The 22899-nt window shown below is 40.5% G+C and overlaps 1 protein-coding gene across 1 annotated transcript; it reads left to right on the top strand.

The window, feature by feature from the left end:
- The first annotated feature begins 7345 nt into the window (after positions 1-7345).
- On the top strand, positions 7346-14263 carry atp5pf (ATP synthase peripheral stalk subunit F6). The gene is given in 4 exon segments (NM_001303872.1): positions 7346-7386; positions 9869-10039; positions 12912-13039; positions 14162-14263. Coding segments are annotated over 3 exon segments (327 nt in total). The 5' UTR covers positions 7346-7386; position 9869; the 3' UTR covers positions 14191-14263.
- The last annotated feature ends 8636 nt before the right edge of the window (positions 14264-22899 follow it).

Consider the following 22899-nt stretch of genomic DNA (forward strand, 5'->3'; position numbering starts at 1 on the left):
AAGTACAGACTAGGAATGGACAGATAAAAACGACGTCCCAGAAACAAACTACACCTGAACAAAATTATAAACGCAACCCTTTTGTTTTTGCCCCCATTTATCATGAGCTGAACTCAAAGATCTAACACTTTCTCTATGTACACAAAAGGCCTATTTCTCTCAAATACTGTTCACAAATCTGTCTAAATCTGTTAGTTAGCACTTCTCCTTTGCTGAGATAATCCATCCACCTCACAGGTGTGGCATATCAAGATGCTGATTAGACAGCGTGATTATTGCACAGGTGTGCCTTATGCTGGCCACAATAAAAGACCACTCTAAAATGTGCAGTTTCACTGTATTGGGGGGGGGGGGCAAAAACCAGTCAGTATCTGGTGTGACCACCATTTGCCTCACACAGTGCAACACATCTCCTTCACATAGAGTTGATCAGGTTGTTGAATGTGGGCTTTGGAATGTTGGTCCGCTCCTCTTCAATGGCTGTGCGAAGTTGCTGGATATTGGCAGGACCTGGAACACGCCGTCGTATACCCCGATCCAGAGCATCCCAAACATGCTCAATGGGTGACATGTCCGGTGAGTATGCTGGCCATGCAAGAATTGGGATGTTTTCAGCTTCCAGGAATTGTGTACAGATCCTTGCAACATGGGGCTGTGCATTACCATGCTGCAACATGAGGTGATGGTTGTGGATGAATGGCACAACAATGGGCCTCAGGATCTCGTCACAGTATCTCTGTACATTTAAAATGTCATAAATAAAATGCACCTGTGTTCGTTGCCAATAACACAAGCCTGCCCATACCATAACCCCACTGCTACTATGGGCCACTCGATCCACAATGTTGACATCAGCAAACCATTCACCCACACAACGCCATATATGCTGTCTGCCATATGCCCTGTACAGTGAAAATTGGGATTCATCTGTGAAGAGAGCACCTCTCCAAAGTGCCAGATGCCATCAAATGTGAGCATTTGCCCACTCAAGTTGGTTACGACGACGAACTGCAGTCAGATCAAGACCCCGATGAGGACGACAAGCATGCAGATGAGGTTCCCTATTGTTTTATAGCTTGATTGGTAGTTAATGGTACATGTTCAGTATATTACACGGTATGAGTTCAGGAGTAACTCAAATGGATTTTGTACTTCATCTATTTGTACTTAAATACCACTTTTTCAGGAATTACTCGTTAATCCATGAACATAATACCTGTGTTGCATAGATTAAGGTGTATATTAAGGGGTGTTGGTACTGTAAAATACTAATAAATATTACACCTTAGTTTACAAATCAAGCAAACTTCAGAGTAAGATTAAGGGTATAACTTGCGGATTTTAGCACAGTTTAAGGGATTTTACCCATACATTTTCCCTTAAACCATGCACAAAATCCATTAAAAACATTAATTTACATCTTAATTACAATTAATACCCCTTAAATAACCTCTTAAAAATCCATAAAACCCTACCTTAATTATATCAATATTAATGGGTGAATTAAGTACATTTTAAGGTGAGAATTAAGGGATTTTGTTTCATAGTGTACACACCCCACCATGTCAACAAATATATATTTTTCTAGTACCCAATCATTACATTATGTAAGGATATGGCGATGGGGCGGAGATGGTAGCCCACCAATAATTAGAATTAATTGAACTGACAGTTATTTTATCCACTGAAAGTCTACTAAATGCATGTTATGGAAGCGTCTATGAAAATTGTGTTCATGTGTGTAAGGTTAGGGTTAGGTCACATTTTTGCAAATATTGGATAATATCTGTTCATGTGACAACACTGAATACATGACACTTTGCTACAATGTAAAGTAGACTTTACAGCTTGTATAACAGTGTAAATTTGCTGTCCCCTCAAAATAACTCAACACACAGCCAGGCACGCGAATGCACGTTCGCAATCTTGAACAGTTGATTTTACCCACACGAACGTTGCCTGCGATTATTAGGGCCACTAGCGATGGATTTTCAAAACGCAAATGAAAGAAATGAACTGTGGTTATACACCGGCACTCTTGGCTTAATGTCAACACTGTCAGCAGTCAATGATAACCAATAAACACAATTTTCTTGAGATTCAACACAAGCATAATCACATGGCCTACCTCATAGGCAGAAATCCTAGTGATTAAGAATTCAGGACTCCTACATTGTAGGAAAGAAAGATGGAATCTGGAACAGCAGAAAGTTAGAATCTTAACTATAGAGTTGTGTATTAGCTAACTCTGTTAAACCCCAGTCTTGTAGTTGTTTCTTAATCAAGCACTCTCTATTCCTTTTTTCTTATTTTTTTAACTTTGAGAGGAAAACAAAACTTCAATTTTTTTAAATTCTGTATCCCTTTGTTCATTTAACTGTAGATGTGTAATGTAAAACATTGTTATCTATGCATGTGCCATCCGATATGTCTGCTTAATATCCTGACAGCCAGCTAAACATTTTCCCAACACCAAGACTCTGAAGATTGTTTCTTAATTTCACAGGTTTAATGGAGTTATAAGGAAAATAATGAAACTGCAACACACAAAAGAGCAATGACAAATTACACATGAATAAAGGCAAATTTGCACTATTACTGTTGTATTTCGTTTGTACTCATTTTAAAACTAATAAGAAATACATGTGAACTAAATTCAAGACATATAGCACCTTTACCGTGCAGCTCGTTAACAAATAACGAATAATACTTCCAGGATAATTTCACAAAACAAAGCATACATACCGACGATGCTACGTCAGACATGAGAAGTAGACAGATAGGATAGAAGCATCGTGAATTTAACACACTCAAGCAAACTGCTAAAACGCGCATGAAGAGCGTGAATGTTCGCTTTCCAACTACGGATCACGCAATAGGAAGTTTAGAACGGCGCGATCATAAAGTGACCATGACCTAAATAGAAATACATAAGAAATGCATATTCCTAGAACACATTAGAATACTGAAATGCTGACTAAAAGTAAGCACGTTTATCTTCTATAACTTTAAACTTAATGCTTATTTACATGTTGCTATAATTTTGTTATTAAGAATAGAACAATGCAAACTAGACTAACTCCATTAAAACAATGATTCTTAATCCTATCCAATTGATTAACCTTCTGATTAATAATTCAGCATTTTGATCACAAAAGTCAAATAAAATCAAAACAAATGTAGGATACTGTCACTATAGCCTACCATTACCATGTGTTTTAATTCATTTATTTTTTCTTATAGAGACTAGTAGTATATTTATCCTAAATTGGGAACAACCATTTTACAAATGTTATCATGAATGTAGCACACAGTATCTTTCTGTTTTTTTATAATTGAAGTAATTAACTTGTAAATCACTGAACATCCAGACATACAGAACAAATAGTACAAATAAGCAGGCTTGCAGTTAGTTGTCAGTTTTGTAAAGCAGGCAGTTTGCAACATTTGGACATAACACAAACACATAACCCCCTCCATGAACTGCCACCTTAACGTGGTGGAGGGGTTTGAGTACCCGAGTGACCCTAGGAGCTATGTTGTCTGAGGCTATATGCCCCTGGTAGGGTCTCCCAAGGCAAACAGGTCCTAGGCGACGGGTCAGACTAAGAGCGGTTCAAAACCCCCTTAATGATGAGTAAAATTTTGAGATCCGTGACGTCGCCCGGGATGGCGCAGCCGGGGCCCCACCCTGGAGCCAGGCCCGAAGTTGGGGTTCGTACGCGAGCGCCTGGTGGCCGGGCCTTTCCCCATGGGGCCCGGCCGGGCTCAGCCCGAACGGGCGACGTGGGGCCGCCTTCCCGTGGGCTCACCACCCACAGGAGGGACCATAAGGGGCCAGTGCGGAGAGGATCGGGCGGCAGTCGAAGGCGTGCTGGAAAGTGCCCCGACTGGGGACTCTATCGTTCTACTGGGGGACTTCACAATCACGTGGGCAACGACAGTGACACCTGGAGTGGCATGATTGGGAGGAACGGCACCCCTGATCTGAACCCGAGTGGTGTTCAGTTATTGGACTTCTGTGCTAGTCACAGTTTGTCCATAACGAACACCATGTTCAAGCATAAGGGTGTCCATCAGTGCACGTGGCACCAGGACACCCTAGGTCGCAGGTCGATGATCGACTTTGTTGTCGTCTCATCTGACCTGCGGCCGTATGTCTTGGACACTCGGGTGAAGAGAGGGGCGGAGCTGTGAACTGATCACCACCTGGTGGTGAGTTGGATCCGATGGCGGGGGAGGAAGCTGGACAGACTCAGCAGGCCCAAGCGTACTGTAAGGGTCTGCTGGGAACGTCTGGCCGAGTCTCCTGTCAGAGAGATCTTTAACTCTCACCTCATGGACCATGTTCTCCACCTCCATTGTTGAAGCGGCCGCTCGGAGCTGTGGCCGTAAGGTCTCCGGTGCCTGTCGAGGCGGCAATCCCCGAACCCGGTGGTGGACACCGGAAGTAAGGGATGCCGTCAAGCTGAAGAAGGAGTCCTATCAGGCCTGGTTGGCTTGTGGGACTCCTGAGGCAGCTGACGGGTACCGACAGGCCAAGTGGACTGCAGCCCGGGTGGTTGTGGAGGCAAAAACTCGGGCCTGGGAGGAGTTCGGTGAGGCCATGGAGAAGGACTATCGGCTGGGCTTGAAGAGATTCTGGCAAACCATCCGGCGCCTCAGGAGAGGGAAACAGTGCCCTACCAACGCTGTTTACAGTAGAGGTGGGCAGCTGTTGACCTCAACTGGGGATGTCGTCGGGCGGTGGAAGGAGTACTTCGAGGATCTCCTCAATCCCGCTGTCACGTCTTCCATTGAGGAAGCAGAGGATGAGGGCTCAGAGGTGGACTCGTCCATCACCCGGGCTGAAGTCACAGAGGTGGTCAAGAAACTCCTCAGTGGCAAGGCACCTGGGGTGGATGAGATCCGCCCTGAGTACCTCAAGTCTCTGGATGTTGTGGGGCTGGCTTGGTTGACACGCCTGTGCAACATCGCGTGGCGGTCGGGAACAGTGCCTCTGGGATGGCAGACCGGGGTGGTGGTCCCTCTTTTTAAGAAGGGGGACCGGAGGGTGTGTTCCAACTATAGGGGGATCACACTTCTCAGCCTCCCCGGGAAAGTCTATGCCAGGGTTCTGGAGAGGAGAATACGGCCGATAGTAGAACCTCGGATTCAGGAGGAACAGTGTAGTTTTCGTCCAGGCCGTGGAACACTGGACCAGCTCTATACCCTCTACGGGGTGTTGGAGGGTTCGTGGGAGTTTGCCCAACCAATCCACATGTGTTTTGTGGATTTGGAGAAGGCATTCGACTGTGTCCCTCGCGGCATCCTGTGGAGAGTGCTTCGGGAATATGGGGTCCTGGGTCCTTTGCTAAGGGCTGTCAGGTCCCTGTACGACCGAAGCAGGTAAGTCAGACTTGTTCCCAGTGCATGTTGGACTCTGGCAGGGCTGCCGCTTCTGTTAGTAATTTTTATGGACAGAATTTCTAGGCGCAGCCAGGGGCCGGAGGGTGTCAGGTTTGGGGACCACACGATTTCGTCTCTGCTCTTTGCGGAGGATGTTGTCGTGTTGGCCCCTTCAAACCTAGGACCTTCAGCATGCACTGGGACGTTTGCAGCCGAGTGTGAAGCAGTGGGGATGAAAATCGGTACCTCCAAATCCGAGGCCATGGTCCTCAGTCGGAAAAGGGTTACTTGCCCACTTCAGGTTGGTGGAGAGTGCCTGCCTCAAGTGGAGGAGTTTAAGTATCTAGGGGTCTTGTTCACGAGTGAGGGAAGGATGGAACGGGAGATTAACAGACGGATCGGTGCAGCTTCTGCAGTAATGCGGTCGATGTATTGGTCTGTCGTGGTGAAGAAAGATTTACTGGTCAATCTACGTTCCTACTCTCACCTATGGTCATGAGCTTTGGGTCATGACCGAAAGGACAAGATCCCGGAAATGAGCTTTCTCCGCAGGGTGGCTGGGCGATCCCTTAGAGATAGGGTGAGAAGCTCGGTCACCCGGGAGGAGCTCAGAGTAGAGCCGCTGCTCCTCCACATCGAGAGGGGTCAGCTGAGGTGGCTTGGGCATCTGTTTCGGATGCCTACGGAACGCCTTCCCGGGAAGGTGTTCCGGTCCTGTCCCACCGGGAGTAAAATTTTAATTTATAACTGTGTCACACATTTGGATATTGGCAAACAGCGAAATCATAGCAAACTATAAAAAAGATAGTGGCTTTTGACATTAATCTATTTCAATATTGTATAGTACCTGAATGAGAATGACACATAAACAATGCATCTATTGAGATGTTTTACTCACATAAACATAACCCCATCCTATTTTGGCTACACCTCAACAGAGAATGGAAATGCATTGTGTAGATTTATTTAGTCCATTTGTATCGCCTATATTATTACATAATTTTGATGAATGCCTAGTGCTTGGCAAAGATCTTTCATCAGTTCACATTTGAAGTGTGGCCATTAATCAGATGGAAGAATTTCTGGTACACAATACCTTGGTATGACCTCTCTCATTAAACATTTCACATTTTAATGAGACAGCCTTGGTACAGGTTATGGAAGGGCCCTGGTATGGGTTGAGGTGGAGCACTGGTAGTCAGGGGGCACTTAAACAGTTCGCACCCCAATGTTAGTAAGACCATCGTACATCAAACTGAGTGAGTAAATTGATGATTAAATTGTCATTATGAAATCTGATATTGTGATAGAAGCGTTCTCCGGTGATACATCGCTGACCAATGACCACTTTGCTCATTTATTTCTGACTGTGGGCTTGGTGGGCTTGAGGTAAGTAAAGGTAGATTTAATTGATTTAATAACACTTTTAGAGTCAACTGGTTGAAAATATAATAATGAACTCAAATTCTCTTATTCCTAGCTTAAGTGTCTAGCAAGGTGGTCATCGATTTTTACTGAAATGCAAATCTCCAACATAATTACTTACCCGTCAAATGACCTAATTTCATGAACAGGCATGGACATTATGTTTTTCACAAAACCTTGACACACAATACACCCCTTTGTATATTGTTGTTGAAGACATGTCTTATATTCATATTCAAAGACATATCTCTATTCATCTTTGGATGGTTTGAAAAAAAAAATATTTGATACTTGATTGATTTTATTAAAACTCAGAAAACTCAGAAACCTGCAATTTCCCATTACATTGTAAATAATTAGCGTTATTGTAAGCAATAACTCAAACAATTATTATTTTCATGATATCCCACTTGTGCTTTAAAGAGCATGCCAAGATAGATGAGTAACTTATATCGGAATGCCGCGCCATGTATTTAGGAAGACCCGGTGACGCACTTTGAATGCGACCAACCATAACTACCCACAATGCTTTTCTTCGAATTTATTGCTGTGTGTACGAGTGTCGAATCCAAGGTGAGTGGTATATTGCATGAAAACTGAATGCATGTCTGTTGCTTTAACATCAGTGTTATTTAGAATGAGTCATGCGTGTGCATGTTCCTCATAACCTTTCTAGGAAAAGTAAAGTAAGCTAGTAAGTAATACTTGAATGATGTTACAGACATTGACGGTTGACCGAGGGGGCGAATCATGCCACGCTAATATAAGCTAGCTATGCTGCTTTAGCAAAAAGATACTTTAAGTGTTGTTTTCCCCTAAATCTGTGATTCCAGGCATGTGCTTTTTTTTTTATATATATACTTGATAATGTATGTATATGTTCTCTAAAAGTTAAGGTAGGAGCAGTAGTTCGTCAGAATAAGCTGCGACCTTAGTTTAGGCTTGCTTGAATGACGTCATTTAAAGTGGAAATGACAATATTAACTACGTGAAATCTTATTAAAATTTTAAAAAATACACAGTAAAAACGTGACTCCATTTGCAATATTTTCTGTCAGGCGATCACATTAATATGGTAATTTGCACATTTCCCTACTTTCATAGAATGTTGGGGTATGACTAGAATCTAGGAGCATAGTTGAGATGCAGTGTCCTCATGAAGGACTTGATAATGAGCTGATCATTTGAATCAGGTGTGACAGAGCAGGGAGAGATCTAAAACATGCAGGGCAGGAGGGTGCCCAGGAGCAGGGTTGAGAAACACTAATGTAGAGTGAGGCATTTGTAAGAATTCTATAGCAATAAGGAGTGTAGAAATGGTTGTTTGGACAAATAATAGACACTAGAGAATAAACGTATCAGTCTTGAACCCTACACAGGCCAGTGCTTCGGTTAGGAAAGTTTGTCTATGGACAATGTGACCGGCAGCTGATTATTTCCCTGGACATTTGAGATTTGTGCTGGACACATTTAGCCTACAGCGCTATGAACACATTACTTTTCTATTAGTTCTATGCAAATGTTTTCAAATGCTTTCCAAGACAATCAGCTGATGTTTACAACAATGTTTTCCTTCAGTTTAACAAGAGTTTTTATTTTTTTAATCGGTTCACTCACCGAGCCTGAGGTACTGAAGGTCGCTCATATCGTACTTCTGCTGGCGCTAACTAGTCCTTAGGGCCCTTTTTAGTCAGTTTAGATGACTGTTCTCTAAGGTCTGGGTCTTTCTATGCCATAGCTCACTATTCCTGAACAGCCACTTTACCTCCTGCCTGGTGCTAAGCCAACCTTTTGGCACTCAGGGCAATGTCTGCTCTGACACTACCTGAGGTCAGTGATCAAGGTTCCACAATCCATCTCGGAAAACGATACATCAGACAACCAGACACTTCAGAGAATTAACTTATTTTCCCCCCACCTTAGAGTAAACACCAGTACCGTAGGCCAAGTACCCTCACCGACGACTGTTTCTACTTCTTTCTCTCAGCTGCCTACAAAGGACCGGGATGGGGAAATGATATCGCCCCAAGATCTATGTTTGAATTCATGGAGTATGCGGAGAGTCTCACTGGCTACTATCGCAAGACACAGGGCTGTTACCTGCTGTAATGTTACCTGCTGTGCTGCGCTCTAGGCAGATGGTCACATTAGCTAGCTATGTCCTAGCCAAGATACTGTAGTTACATGTGACATTACACTCAAACTCGGTTTTGGCAGGGAATTGCCGGCACATGCCATAACGCAGTACATGCCATAACCATCATCGCCATTCCCCACCCAGTTGAAATGTGGTTTCCATGACACTAGGAATCCCCTCTTTCTTACATTATCCTCATACTCCTTTGACGTTTTATGGCTGAGGTGGAAATGTTAGCTTACGTTTGTTTCATGCACTTGGCGCCACTCTGGTCTGACGTATGCTGAGGCTGCTGACTTCTGATCTAGACAGAGCCACTGTCACTGGCTCAGACAGGGTAGTGACTGGCCAGTCAACTTGCCCAACATACTTTTTCTTTTACTGGTCCTGGCCCATCTGGCCATTGCTTATGTCGAATCCTGGGATGTCCATACATTTTTTTTGGCCTTTTGCTTGATTTGCTCATTGCTAGCTGCTTGTGGGCATGTACACTTTTATGTTTATCAATGCCGGGAGCTCAAATTTACTAGCTCATGTAGCTAGCTAGCAAGTACAGCTACATAGTAGTTGAATGATGTCAAACTCTGAGTTTAGAATGTTACTTTCAAACACAGAAAAGTAAAGTGTGTGGTTAAAACTAGACTATTCATTCAGCTCACAGTGTGCACCGAACAGTATGGTACAGATACGTGTACCGTTACACCCATAGTAAACATGTATACGCTGCTGTAAAAGAGGCCGTGGTCCCTGTTTGTGTTCCTTGTTGAAATAAGTTTTATATTCGTTAATGGCCAGTTAGTGGCTCCGGCTACATGCATTGTTTTCAGTTAAGTAGTGCTAGTAGTAGACCTGCTTAGTTCATTAGTTTGCTTTCATACAATATACATTTTTAACATTTTTCTCAATCTCTTTTCACAGTATGGCACTTCATAAACTATTTCAGCTGTCGACCCTGCTCCGATCTACTGTGTCATTGACATTGCGCAGGAATGTTGGCCTATCTGCAGTCCTTTTCAACAAGGCCAAGAACCTGGACCCTATCCAGCAACTCTTTCTAGACAAGATCCACGATTACGCCACCAAGAGCAAGTGAGTCCAGCAAATAGCTATTTGTCACTGCTGTTCAGGGCTGTTGTCGGGAATTTACACTCAGTGGGCCCTGCCAAGCCATGGGCCCTGTGAATCATACTTACCTTGACCTGCATTAGATATGGCCCTGCTGCTGTCCAGCATTTTTCTTCATGTTGAAAGATAGTTGTTGATTCTTTCTGCTTGTCAAGCCATAATCTTGGTATCCCAGTTTGCTGACATCTGTTTTGGAGTTGGTAGTAGCAAGAGTAGCAGGAAAATATTAATTTAACCTGTGTCTGCGATGAATCTTGACATGATTCCAGAAGAAAGTATCTGCCAAATTGTTGTCTGGTTGCATGAAGTTTGAATTTGGGAATACATCTCCATAAATGCCACATAATGGACGGAAACCAGAGCAATGCCAGTCCTATTCCAAGTCATAATTGTTAATTCTGTCAGGTTGCCACCATAACAAGACCTCCATCTACAGTATTGGGCTCAGGGACACTTCCGAATACCATTGTGTGTGAACAGAGTACGTCGCTGCATCCACAAATGCAAGTTAACCATGAATAAACAATATCCAAAAAACCCTGCTGCCTTCTCTGGCCCGAGCTCATTTAGGATGGACTGAGGCGAAGTGGAAAACATTCATGTGGCCTGAAGAATCACCATTTTAAAATATTTTTTGGAATCATAGACGTTGTGTTCTCCGGACTAAAGAGGAGAGGGGCCATCCGGGTTATCAGCGCACAGTTCAAAAGCCAGGGGGGGCATTAGTACACATGGCATGGGTGACTGGCACATCTGTGAAGGCACCATTAATGTTGAATGATATATACATGTTTTGGAGCAACATATGCTGGCATCTAGTCGGTGTCTTTTCCAGGGAAGGCTTTGCTTATTTTAGCAAGTCAATGCCAACTACATTCTGCACGTATTACAACAGCATGGCTCTGTACTAAAAGAGTCTGGGTTCTAATTTGGCCTACCCGCTGTCCAGACCTGTCACCCATTGAAAACATTTGGAGCATTGTGAAACATTGTGAAAATTTAAATAAATACAACAAAGGAGTCCCTGAAATGTTGAGCAGCAGAAATCCTATATACATTTCACTTTCAATACTACAGCAATTGGACTCCTCGGGTCCCAAACACTTGGAGTATTGTTAAAAGGAGTGATGATGCGACACAGTGGTAAACATGCCCTTGTCCCAGCTTTTTTTTTTTTGTGTTGCTGGTATCTAATTCAAATTGGGCATGTATTTTTCCAAAAACATTAACATTTCTCAGTTTCAACATTTGATATGTTTTCTGTGTACTATTTTCAATTAACTACAGGGATATATGATTAGCACATCATTGCATTCTATCTTTTGCATGTTACACAGTATCACAACTTTTTTGGAAACAGGGTTGTATGAAATATATGTATTTAATAGAGGCAAAATATGACTAGCAAAATCTAGTCTGTAAACATTAGATTTCCTGCATAAAAGGTGTTTACTGCCGATAATCAATATCATGAAATTTGTAAATGTTTCTTTAAATGAAGTAGTGTTTTTACTTAAGAACAGGAAATATGATTTAACAGTTCATTTAATTAACGCATTTGTGAAATTGGGCAAATAAACTGGGCCTTTCAGCTTCCACACACAGTTAGTGTAAATGCATCATTGAATATGTTGTTTGTGTATTTTCCACAGCAAGTAAAAACAAATTGGTCCAGTAATGGATATTTAGAAAATTGAGAGCTCACACGCCCCCAAAACATCAGTGACCCACCACCATGCTTCACAGTGGGGATGGTATTCTGTTTACTATAGGCCTTGTTGACCTCTCTCCAAACATAGTGCTTATGGTTGTGACCAGAACCATAAGCTGTGAGGCGTGTCAAGGTGTTGTCGGCATAATTTAAACTGGCTTTTTTGTGGCATTGGCACAGTAAAGGCCTCTTTCTGGCAACTCAACCATGCAGCTCATTTTTGTTCAAATATCGCCATATTGTGCTCCTTGAAACAATCACACTGTTTTTCCAAAGTAGCCTGTATTTCTCCTGAGGTAACCTGTGGGTTTTTCTTTGAATCCTGAACAATTCTTCTGGCAGTTTTGGCTGAAATCTTTCTTGTTCTAACTGACCTTGGCTTGATATCAAGAGTTACTCAGAATTGTACTGACTGGCATTTGCAAGGCTTTGGATATCTATTTATAACTTTTTTTCCATTTTTATAAAGTTACATTACCTTGTTACACAGGTCTTCTGACAGTTCTTTTCAGTTCCCCATGGCTCAGTATCTAGCCTGCTCAATGCATCCACATGAGAGCTAATAAACTCATTGACTCTTTATACACACACTAATTGCAATTAAAAAGCCACAGGAGTGGGAAATTGAACTTAAATTGTATTTTTCACCTGTGTGTCACCTTGTGTGTCTGTAGCATGGCCAAACATTCAAGGGTATGTAAACTTTTGATCAGGGCCATTTGGGAAATTTATGATTATGATTTTAAAATGAGCCAAACAACTGTGATAATGCATGGCTTCATAAGATCTCTCTCCTTAAATAAAAGACAAAAGTTTTCAAAGTCATGTTTTCAAAATCAGTGCCAACATTTCACAATTTCTGCCAGGGTATGCAACGTATGAGCACAAGTGTACATCAGCCGCACTTGTGGGGACTGATTTTGAGCCAAACTGGTTATACACTAATGACAGACATGGTTGAATGCAGTAATGCCGTTATAATAGTGAAATTGTGCACGTCCAAAAGAAAGCAAAGATAATGTGGCGGATGTTTCAGCTCACCCAATGCAATACAGGAGCACTGTAATCTGTGCTAGGCCGGTGTTGTTTTTTTAAACTTATTTCTCCCTCTCTTTTCCCCCCTAGGGCTGCACCAGGTGGGATTGTTGATGCAGGCCCCTCCTACAAAAAGGGTGTAGCAGAGGAGATCACCAAACTGCAGCGGTTATACGGGACTGGTGATCTCACAAAATTCCCTGAGTTCAAATTCACAGGTTTGTTAAGGATGTGCACTGAGCAGGGACAATACACTGGAAATGATTGTGACAAAAGATTTTTGTCCATGCCCAGCTCTATTTAAAATGGAACTGACTTATGTATTCTGCAGTAATGAAGAACACACATAATCATGAAATATAGAAAATAAATCAAATAAAATTTTTATTCTTCAAGCTTGGTAGTAAAATGATCACATTGTAAATCAAAGACATTACAGCGTTTATTGTCTCCATTTATTCTTCATCATACAGTTTTTCAGTTAAAATAATTCAATATTGTTTATCAAAACATGACATTCTGGCTAGGAATATCAACACAGTTAAAATACTGAGGGAAGTGATGATCATTTATTAGTGATGTTCTCTAATCTATACTTTTAGCTTGCTAACTGACTATCAGCTTAAAACAAGATCCTAGATAGTTAGGGTGGGTTAGTTTTTTCTCTTACCATATTGTTTATGGTTGGCTACAGTTATGCAGTAGCCTATACATTTGGATTGCCCAGAGAATAATGGTTGTATGCAGGTGCCATTTGGTTCGCTTGTTAGAAAGAAATGTAAATCACTTCAATATCTAGCTACACACACTAACATTTGACTAAAAATATTATAAATTAAATAAATTTGCATCAGTTAATGGGCACCACAGTCAGACAGGCAGTTTCCTGTTATAATGTGAATTGATAGTAGGTTTAACAGACGGGCGGCAGAGATTTGAGTGTGAATTTGACACATAACCATGGTCAGATGGACTGAGACAGAACCAAGGCTTTATTTCTCACTTCTGGTGTCTTCAGCCAAACAGCATGTTTTACTTGCAAACTTGTTTCGATAGGACCAAGTTAGGTAGGTAGGTATGTGGTTATTTCATTAACTTACACACATTTGTATGCCTGTTTTGTTCTGTTTCAAACAAAGGAGGGACATTCTGGAATTTGTCAAATTATTTGATAAAATGTTCAGCAACCAAATGTTTTTTTTCCTAAAACTTAAAACAGCTAATTTTAAATCAAAGCTGACTTTCCCATGATTTACTGCAATGTGCACTTGAAGAATTGACATTTCAGTTCTTTCAAACTCAGTAAGTCTTAAAAAATATCTCCTTTCTTTTTTCTTCAGAGCCCCAGCTGCAGGAAGTTGCCAAGTAAACACTGCCTGCAATGACGCTCTCTCTGTCCTACGTCTTCATAATGTACTATATATAATAAATATCATTGAATTAAACAAACTTTTGTTTTGCATTTTATTCAGTCAACCAGTAGTATGGTAATGTTGGACTATGGCAAGCTGTTATAACATTTATTCTCAGGTCATTACTTCAAAACATCTAGTAGTTATCCTTTAGTTTCATGTAACAATTGCAATTATTAGTAACGTTTTCATTTCACTAGTAAAAGCTTATTAAATACTGCTATGTATTCTTTAGTTACTATTAACTACTTCAAGTGTTAGATTTTGCTGTTTCATCTTTACTGGTGAAAATTGCATTCCAAATGAGGATATCTTGAACTGTACAGGTGCTGGTCATAAAATTAGAATATCATCAAAAAGTTGATTTATTTCAGGTAATTCCATTCAAATTTATATTATATTAATTCATTACACAGACTGATATTTCAAATGTTTATTTCTTTTAATTGTGATAATTATAACAGACAACTAATGAAAACTCCAAATTCAGTATCTCTGAAAATTTGAATATTGTGAAAAGGTTCAATATTGAAGACACCTGGTGCCATACTCTAATCAGCTAATTAACCCAAAACGCCCCAAAGGCCTTTAAATGGTCTCTCAGTCTAGTTCTGTAGGCTACACAATCATGGGGAAGACTGCTGACTTGACAGCTGTCCATAAGACGACCATTAACACCTTGCGCAAGGAGGGCAAGACACAAAAGGTCATTTCTAAAGAGGCTGGCTGTTCACAGAGCTCTGTGTCCAAGCACATTAATAGAGCGGCGAAGGGAAGGAAAACATGGGGTAGAAAAAAGTGTACAAGCAATAGGGATAACCGCACCCTGGAGAGGATTGTGAAACAAAACCCATTCATAAATGTGGGGGAGATTCACAAAGAGTGGACTGCAGCTGGAGTCAGTGCTTCAAGAACCACCACAGACGTATGTAAGACATGGGTTTCAGCTGTCGCATTCCTTGTGTCAAGCCACTCTTGAACAAGACGGCGTCAGAAGCGTCAGGCCAGGGCTAAAGACAAAAAGGACTGGACTGCTGCTGAATTATGTTCTCTGATGAAAGTACATTTTGCATTTACTGATCGACTCCATGCCACGCCGCATTGCTGCAGTAATTCAGGCAAATGGAGCCCCAACTAAGTATTGAGTGCTGTACATGCTCATACTTTTTAGTTGGCCAACATTTCAAATCCTTTTTTTGTATTGGTCTTAAGTAATATTCAAATTTTCAGAGATACTGAATTTGGGATTTTCATTAATGGTCAGTTATAATCATCACAATTAAAAGAAATAAACATTTGAAATATATCAGTCTGTGTGTAATGAATGAATATACAAGTTTCACTTTTTGAATGGAATTACTGAAATAAATCAACTTTTTGATGATATTCTAATTTTATGACCAGCTATACGAGAAAATACCAGATGGCGGACAAAATGGATGACCATTATAAAACAAATGCATTCATAAAATGAATGTGTGCATTACATTATGGTACAATGAATATATAGACCATGTATACTTACCACACAGACACCGGACCCAATTCCTCCACAGGGGGCACCAGTGGCCATGCCCCAATAAAAATAAATCTCAATGACACTATTTTGACGCCGACTGACCTAGAATGATGATTTTTTTTTGTGTACATGCCTTATTCCCCAGGAGGTACAAAATTGCATTAAGGACCAATCATGTCTGTCATCTTTGATATTTAGTACAGTGAAAATGTCATGAAAATATAAAAATCTTCATAAAATCAACAATAACCTGGCAACAGGCAAACCTGTGTCTTATACATGTCTCCCTATATGGTGGAAAGGGTTGAGATATATTTCATGATGGCGGACAAAATAGCTGACCATTGTAAAACTTTTGGATGCATACATTTCATGTGTGCATTATATTATGGCATGATGAAAATACAGATCAGTTATGTTATCCACAGATACCCGACCTGATTCCTCAACAAGGGGAGCCACAGGCCATGCATTAAATGCATTTTTTCCACAATTATGCCAATTCCACTCCGAAGATAACCCTTTATTCTTACTCTAACAACCACTATAAATATTTCCGTAAAATCAGTCGGTAGTCTCATATGTGCCTCCCTATAGGGTTGTAAGGAATAAGAGAGAAATTGCAAGATGGGGTGGAGCAATGACATCAGTAAAAAGGTGGTTAATGTAAAAAATAAGGTAGATGAAACACTACCACTGTTTTTGCCTTTGCCAATGTTTTTGTCTATGGCCTGTTGAGTCAGAAGTCTATATGACCATACCCATATAGACACGAATGTCCCCTGCCAGACTATTTTCCTGTGCTTGCCCTACTGAGAACGGCCCTACTATCTCATCGTATATTACACCAGCAGCACTTTTTAGCCAACCACTCCACTGGCTCCAGTGCAAGACTCAATACCTGAATTTGGCCTGTGCAAACTGCCTTATCACAGAAAATCTAGACGTTGTGAATGTGGAACATGGCTTGCGAGAATTACTCACTAGGTTATAAAGAATCCTTATGAAGTGTCAATTCATAGGGGGAAATTGAGGGTTTAGCCAGCAGCACTTTCTAAGTCGCACTCACCATTGGCTCCAGTGCAAGACGCTATACCGGAATTTGGCCTATGCACATTGCCTTATAACAAAAATGTGATAATGTGTAGTAGACCATTGCTTTCTAGAATTACTCACTATGGTAAAAATAATCCATATAGTGTCAATTCATGGGGGAAATTAGAGGGTAGAGCCAGCAGCACTTTCTTAGTCACCCATTCCATTGGCTCCAGTTCAATACACTGTAAGCCAAATACAGCTATGCAAATTGCCTTATAACAAAAGAACTAGACGTTGTGAAGTGGAACATGGATTTCGAGAATTACTCACTTGGGTAGGAAGAATCCATATAAATACTTAGTGTTACAGTCTCTGACTGTGTCTGACCTTTCCAGCCTATAACTGGTAACCTATTTCACTATCCTTGCCATATAGGAGAACCCCATCCCAATGTTGCTTGCAACTATATTTTATTACATTTATGATTAACAATCAAATGATTATTTACTTAGAAACGAGTTGCTATGAATAAAGGTTGTCTTCTTATGAATGACTTGTTTCTTATTGAGTCAGTGCTGCTGATGCAAGTAGGCCCTTCATTACCAAACACCAACTAACTAAATTAGGATACAATGGTGAGTCATTAGCAAACTGTTAGTTTAGAATTAAACAGTTGGTTACTTTAAAACTAACCTTCATCTGGGTGATCACAAAGGTATGTGAATATTTGATCTGTTAACTGGTGGCATATGTCAGATTTATTGCTTGACTCGTTAGGCAGAGAAAAGCTGTTGCGATCAAACACTGTGAACTTAAACAACGGAGTCAGTGTACTGGTGAAGGGACAGGTCAAACAGGCCGACAAATGGAGGGTTTGCGAAGTGATTGCATGGTCCCTTGTAAAAAGTATTTTTATTATTAAAAAATATATATATACAGTAGATTATTTTGATACAGGGTGTGACTGCTGTATTTTGTTGTTTATTTTAATACAATGAAAATTAAGATACATCCGATTTGTTATTTCGTTATTTGTTCAACAATCTGATACCAAAACACAAATAACTGTTAATTTGTCGTAATTTAGGTTTTATGCTCAGATCAAAAATTGGAAATAAAAAACTGGTCACGGCCCGAAATTGTTTTTGAAATTTAATTTGATCGATTTGTGTGAACCGGAAGTTATTTGACTTCTTGTGTTGCACTTGATAAGTTTACAGCAATTTCGCAAACAGTAAAAGAATGATTAGCGTCATACTGTCAACATTAGAGATTCCTTAGAAACAATAACACTTCCGGTTTTCGGATTTTGCCTTCAAAATAGAAGTCCGCGGTAAAACGCGATTTTAATAATATTAAATGTATCGATTTTGACACTTTTCTTAGTGTATATTGTAAAAATGTACTTCTTATATGCAAAGAAAACAAGGGGCACTGTTTATTTGCAATTGTTGCTGGCATTTTACTCCACCCATCCTGGATCCTATTGGCCACAATGTAACTCAAAGGATATAAAATAAATATTGCCCTGTACAGAAAAAACTATTCTATACGCCGCAGTGAATGTATTGTAGGAAATGTTCAGGAGACTCTATACAGTGATTATATACAAAGAAATCAAGGGGCACTATGTATTTGCAATTGTTGCTGGTGTTTAACTCCTGCCATACCATTGGCCACAATGCAACTCAGTGGATAGGAAATACATATTGACTCATACAGAAAAAAACTATTCTATACACCGCAGTGAATGTATTGTAGGAAATGTCAAGGAAGGTTGATAGAGTAATTATATGCAAAAAAATCAAGGGGCACTGTGTATTTGCAATTGTTGCTGGTGTTTTACTCCGCCCACCCCATTGGCCACAATGTAACTCAATGGATATGAAATATATATTGGCATATAAAAAAAACTGTTCTATACGCCACGGTGAATGTATTGTAGGAATTGTCAAAGAAGGTGGATAGAGTGATTATATGCAAAAAAATCAAGGGGCACTGTGTATTTGCAATTGTGACTGGCATTTTACTCCACCCATTCCATTGGCCACAATGCAACTCAATGCATATGAAATATATATTGGCCTATAAAAAAAACTATTCTATACGCCGCAGTGAATGTATTGTAGGAAATGTTCAGGATACTCTATAGATTGATTATATGCAAAGAAATCAAGGGGCACTGTGTATTTGCAATTGTTGCTGGCATTTTACTCCACCCATACCATTGGCCACATTCCAAATTGCTGAATAGCCTTTTAGAGCATGCCCTTCTTCAGTGGACAGCGAAAACAAAGAGATTCGTCCAACGAAGAGCCAATAAGGATGGGTTTTACTCACGAGAGTGAAAAGTAACCGCCACTGTGGCGGGAGAAACAAAACCAATGGTTAATCTTCATTTGGGGCGAATACTTGTGGAAGCTTGAGGGTTAAAACAAGTATTTGACCGCTGCAGCGTATTTCATGTATTTTGATCTTCTTCAGAGATTCTGATACATGGAAATTCTTAACACTAAGCAAAGGATTCATGGTTTGAAAAGGAGATTGGAGAAAAAGAAGAAATTACATCAGGATTATACAGGCTTTATGAGTGATATCATCAACAAGGGCTATGCTGTGAAGGTACCCCAGCATCAGATGGAACGTGCTAATGGTAAAGTTTGGTACATCCCTCATTATGGAGTTTATCACCTGAAGTAAGGAACTCTGCGGGTTGTTTATGACTGTGGAGCTGCATTCAAGGGAATTTCACTTAATAGCCTGCTAGGAGTCCTCATAAGATTCAGACAGGAGCCTGTGGTGTTCTTAGCAGACATGCAGGCTATGTTCCACCAAGTGAGGGTTGCGAATGAGGATGTTGACTGTCTTCGTTTCTTGTGGTGGCCGAATGGTGACCTGAGGCAAGAAGTTGAGGAATATAGAATGATGGTTCATCTGTTTGGAGCAGTGTCCTCGCTATGTTGTACCAACTATGCACTTCAGAAAACTGCTAAAGACAATCAAGCCCACTTTCCAGCCAATGTGTTTGACACTGTCCATAGGAACTTTTACGTGGATGACTGTTTGAAGAGTGTGGCTTCTGAGGAAGAGGCCGTTCTCATGGAAAGGAATCTCAAAACCTTTTTTCATAAAGGAGGTTTCCATTTGACAAAATGGGTCAGCAACAGCTGTGGATGTTGGTGACCTTTTGACTGGAAAAAGATGGATTCAAGGCCCAGTTTTTCTCTGGGAGCCAGAGGATTACTGGCCAAACTACCCATTGGAGTCCATCAACAATGCTGGTGACCCAGAAGTTAAAAGGGACATTATAATTAACACGGCTGTAGTCAACAACTCGTCAAATGCCACTTACTAGCTGATCACTTCTTCGACTGGAAAAAGCAGAAGGTCTCAGTTGCCTGGAATCTAAGATTGAGGAGGACTATTGGACCTTAATCAAAGAAGAGAAGCTATTCAGGCTTATGTAGACACCAACGGGTCTGGAACCCAATCCGACGATGTGGAGCAGGATCTGCAGAAGGTCAAGATTACATTAGGAGGACAGTGGTTAACTCTGGATGATCTTACTGAGGCCGAAATGTCTATAATTTGATTTTGTCAACAGGATAGATTCAATGAAGAAATGTCATCATTAACATCTGGTGCATCTGGATTGAAGAAGGATAGCACCATCTATAAGCTGGATCCCACATTGGAAAGTTATCTCTTGAAGGTGGGAGGAGGACTGAGAAAAGCAGGAATGCCTGAAGAAGTGAAACATCCATTAATCTTGTCTAAGATCAGCATATCTCTACCCTCATATTACAACATATCCATGAACAGTTGGGTCATAGTGGAAGAAATTATATGATATCTAGGTTACGTAAGAAATACTGGATTACACATGCTAATGCTGTGGCAAGAAAGGTTATATCCAATTGGGGTTTCTGCAAGCGTCATAGAACAAAGGTAGGAGAACGAAAGATGGCAGACTTGCCAATGGAAAGAATCACTCTAGATCTCCCTCCATTTATGAATGTTGGGCCCTTTGATTTGGAGAGGATGCAGCCTGGTAAAGTGCTATGGAGTTATCTTCACATGCATGGCAAGTAGAGCAGTTCATTGGAAGTAGCTTACTCCTTGAATACAGGTGCCTTATGCAGATTCATCTGCAGGCGAGGTACAGTTTAGCCCATAAGATCAGACAATGTTACCAATTTTATTGGAGCAGAAAGAGAACTATGGGAGGCTCTTGATGTTTTAAATCACAACAGGATATAAGGTGCATTGCTTTAGGAAGGGGTTAAGTGGAGCTTCAACCCACCTTCAGGTTCACATCATGGGCGTGTCTGGAAACGCCTCATTAGAATGGTAAGGAAAGTGCTCAGCTCTGTTCTTTATCAGCAGACTTTGGATGATGAAGAGTTTCATACCGTTCTGTGTGAAGTAGAGGCCATATTGAATGACAAAGCTGTCAGATGAACCAAACGATCTCGAGGCGCTTACCCCGAATCATCTCCTGATGAAAGGTAAGCTGATCTTACCTCCTGGACTCTACGACAGTAAGGACCTGTATACTAAAAGGAGATTGAAAAAGATTCAGTGCATTGCTGACCTCTTTTGGAAAAGGTGGTTGCATGAGTACTTACCTTTGTTACATGAACATCAGAAATGGATAACAAAATGAAGAAGCTTTTTCACGGAGACATCGTTATGGTAGTTGATTCTTCATCTCCCTGTGATTCTTGGTTACTCGAAAGAGTTACAGAAACTTTTCCTTGATGGGAAAGGTCTGGGGTGAACAGTACGAGTTCAGACCAAGACCAGTGTGCTTTGTAGACCTGTTACGAAGATCTGTTTTCTTCATGAGGCAAGGTAATAATGAATTATGAAATTATTGTTTCAGTAAGGGTCAAATGTTCTGTATCTCTTTCTGAAAGATGATTGTGCGCATATGAAATTTGCATTTGTTAACTATTCATGGTACTCTATGGGACTTGTCGTATGGTATCTTATTGTGCCTCCTTGTGATATTTATTGTGAATTGTTATTTCCTCCAGTCATTGCCAGTTAGGGGCTGGTGTGTTGGAGCCATTTTATGTATAATTGTATATTTATGGTATGTGAACACTAGGAGGTGTAGTGAACAAGGTAGCATCTGTACATAGGTGAGCTCATAGTAACAGGAAACCAGGGTTTTAGCTCAAAGGGGGGAAGCTAAACAGTTTTGACCGTATTCAGGACAGGAGTATGTGCGGTGAGGCTACCAGAAAGAAAAAAATTAAAATAGTGTTTGTTACAAAATTTATATTATTATATCACCTGGATGCATGTAAACAAAGTACCATGAAAATAAATGGACACAGCAACAAAGAAATTCAGCATTTGGACATTGGATTATTGAAGCATGCATCATAACACTGAACCTGTTGGGCAACCCTCAGTGGCCTTAGGTTTTCACTAGGTGGAAAGGCCACAACAATGGGGAAAATGAGAGGTGTACCTTTGTAAGGAACATTTCTGTACATATGGGTTTTGAGCAATTAGACAACGGCAGTTCAGAACAAGAAATTAAAGTAGAATGAAAAACAACAATTACAAGGGGAAAGGTCAGAGACCAAAGTATAAATTGATTTAGAGCTACATGTCTATTGAATAATATAATCTGGAAAATGATTTACACTTAGCCTATTTGTTTTAACATCTATTTTTTTTATACAAATAGTGAGTCCTTTTTTAATTGTCAATGTTTAGAAAAAAATGTACGTTGGCACGAAGAAACAAAATCTCTAAATAATGATTTCTGTCTAATGTACTTTTAATACTGTCCCTCAGACTGAACCACAATATTCCTCCATTGAAAGTAACTTAAAATTGTCTTTTGAAAACGGAACGAAACAAAAGAAAAACAAATTAAAGGGCGTACCTTGCTCTCCCTTCACCTGATTCTATATGTCAAACACTGCAAACTGAATATAAAATATAAAATGTACCCCTCTTTAAATTTGTAGGATAAAATTAATTTATATAGCCCTTTTTACATCAGCAGTTGTCACAAAGTGTTTTTACCAAACACCTGGCCTTAAACCCCAAGGGGCAAACCACAGTAGTGTTGAATTTCATGATAGAG

Source organism: Esox lucius, chromosome 22, assembly GCF_011004845.1.
Source record: "Esox lucius isolate fEsoLuc1 chromosome 22, fEsoLuc1.pri, whole genome shotgun sequence".
NCBI lineage: Eukaryota > Metazoa > Chordata > Actinopteri > Esociformes > Esocidae > Esox > Esox lucius.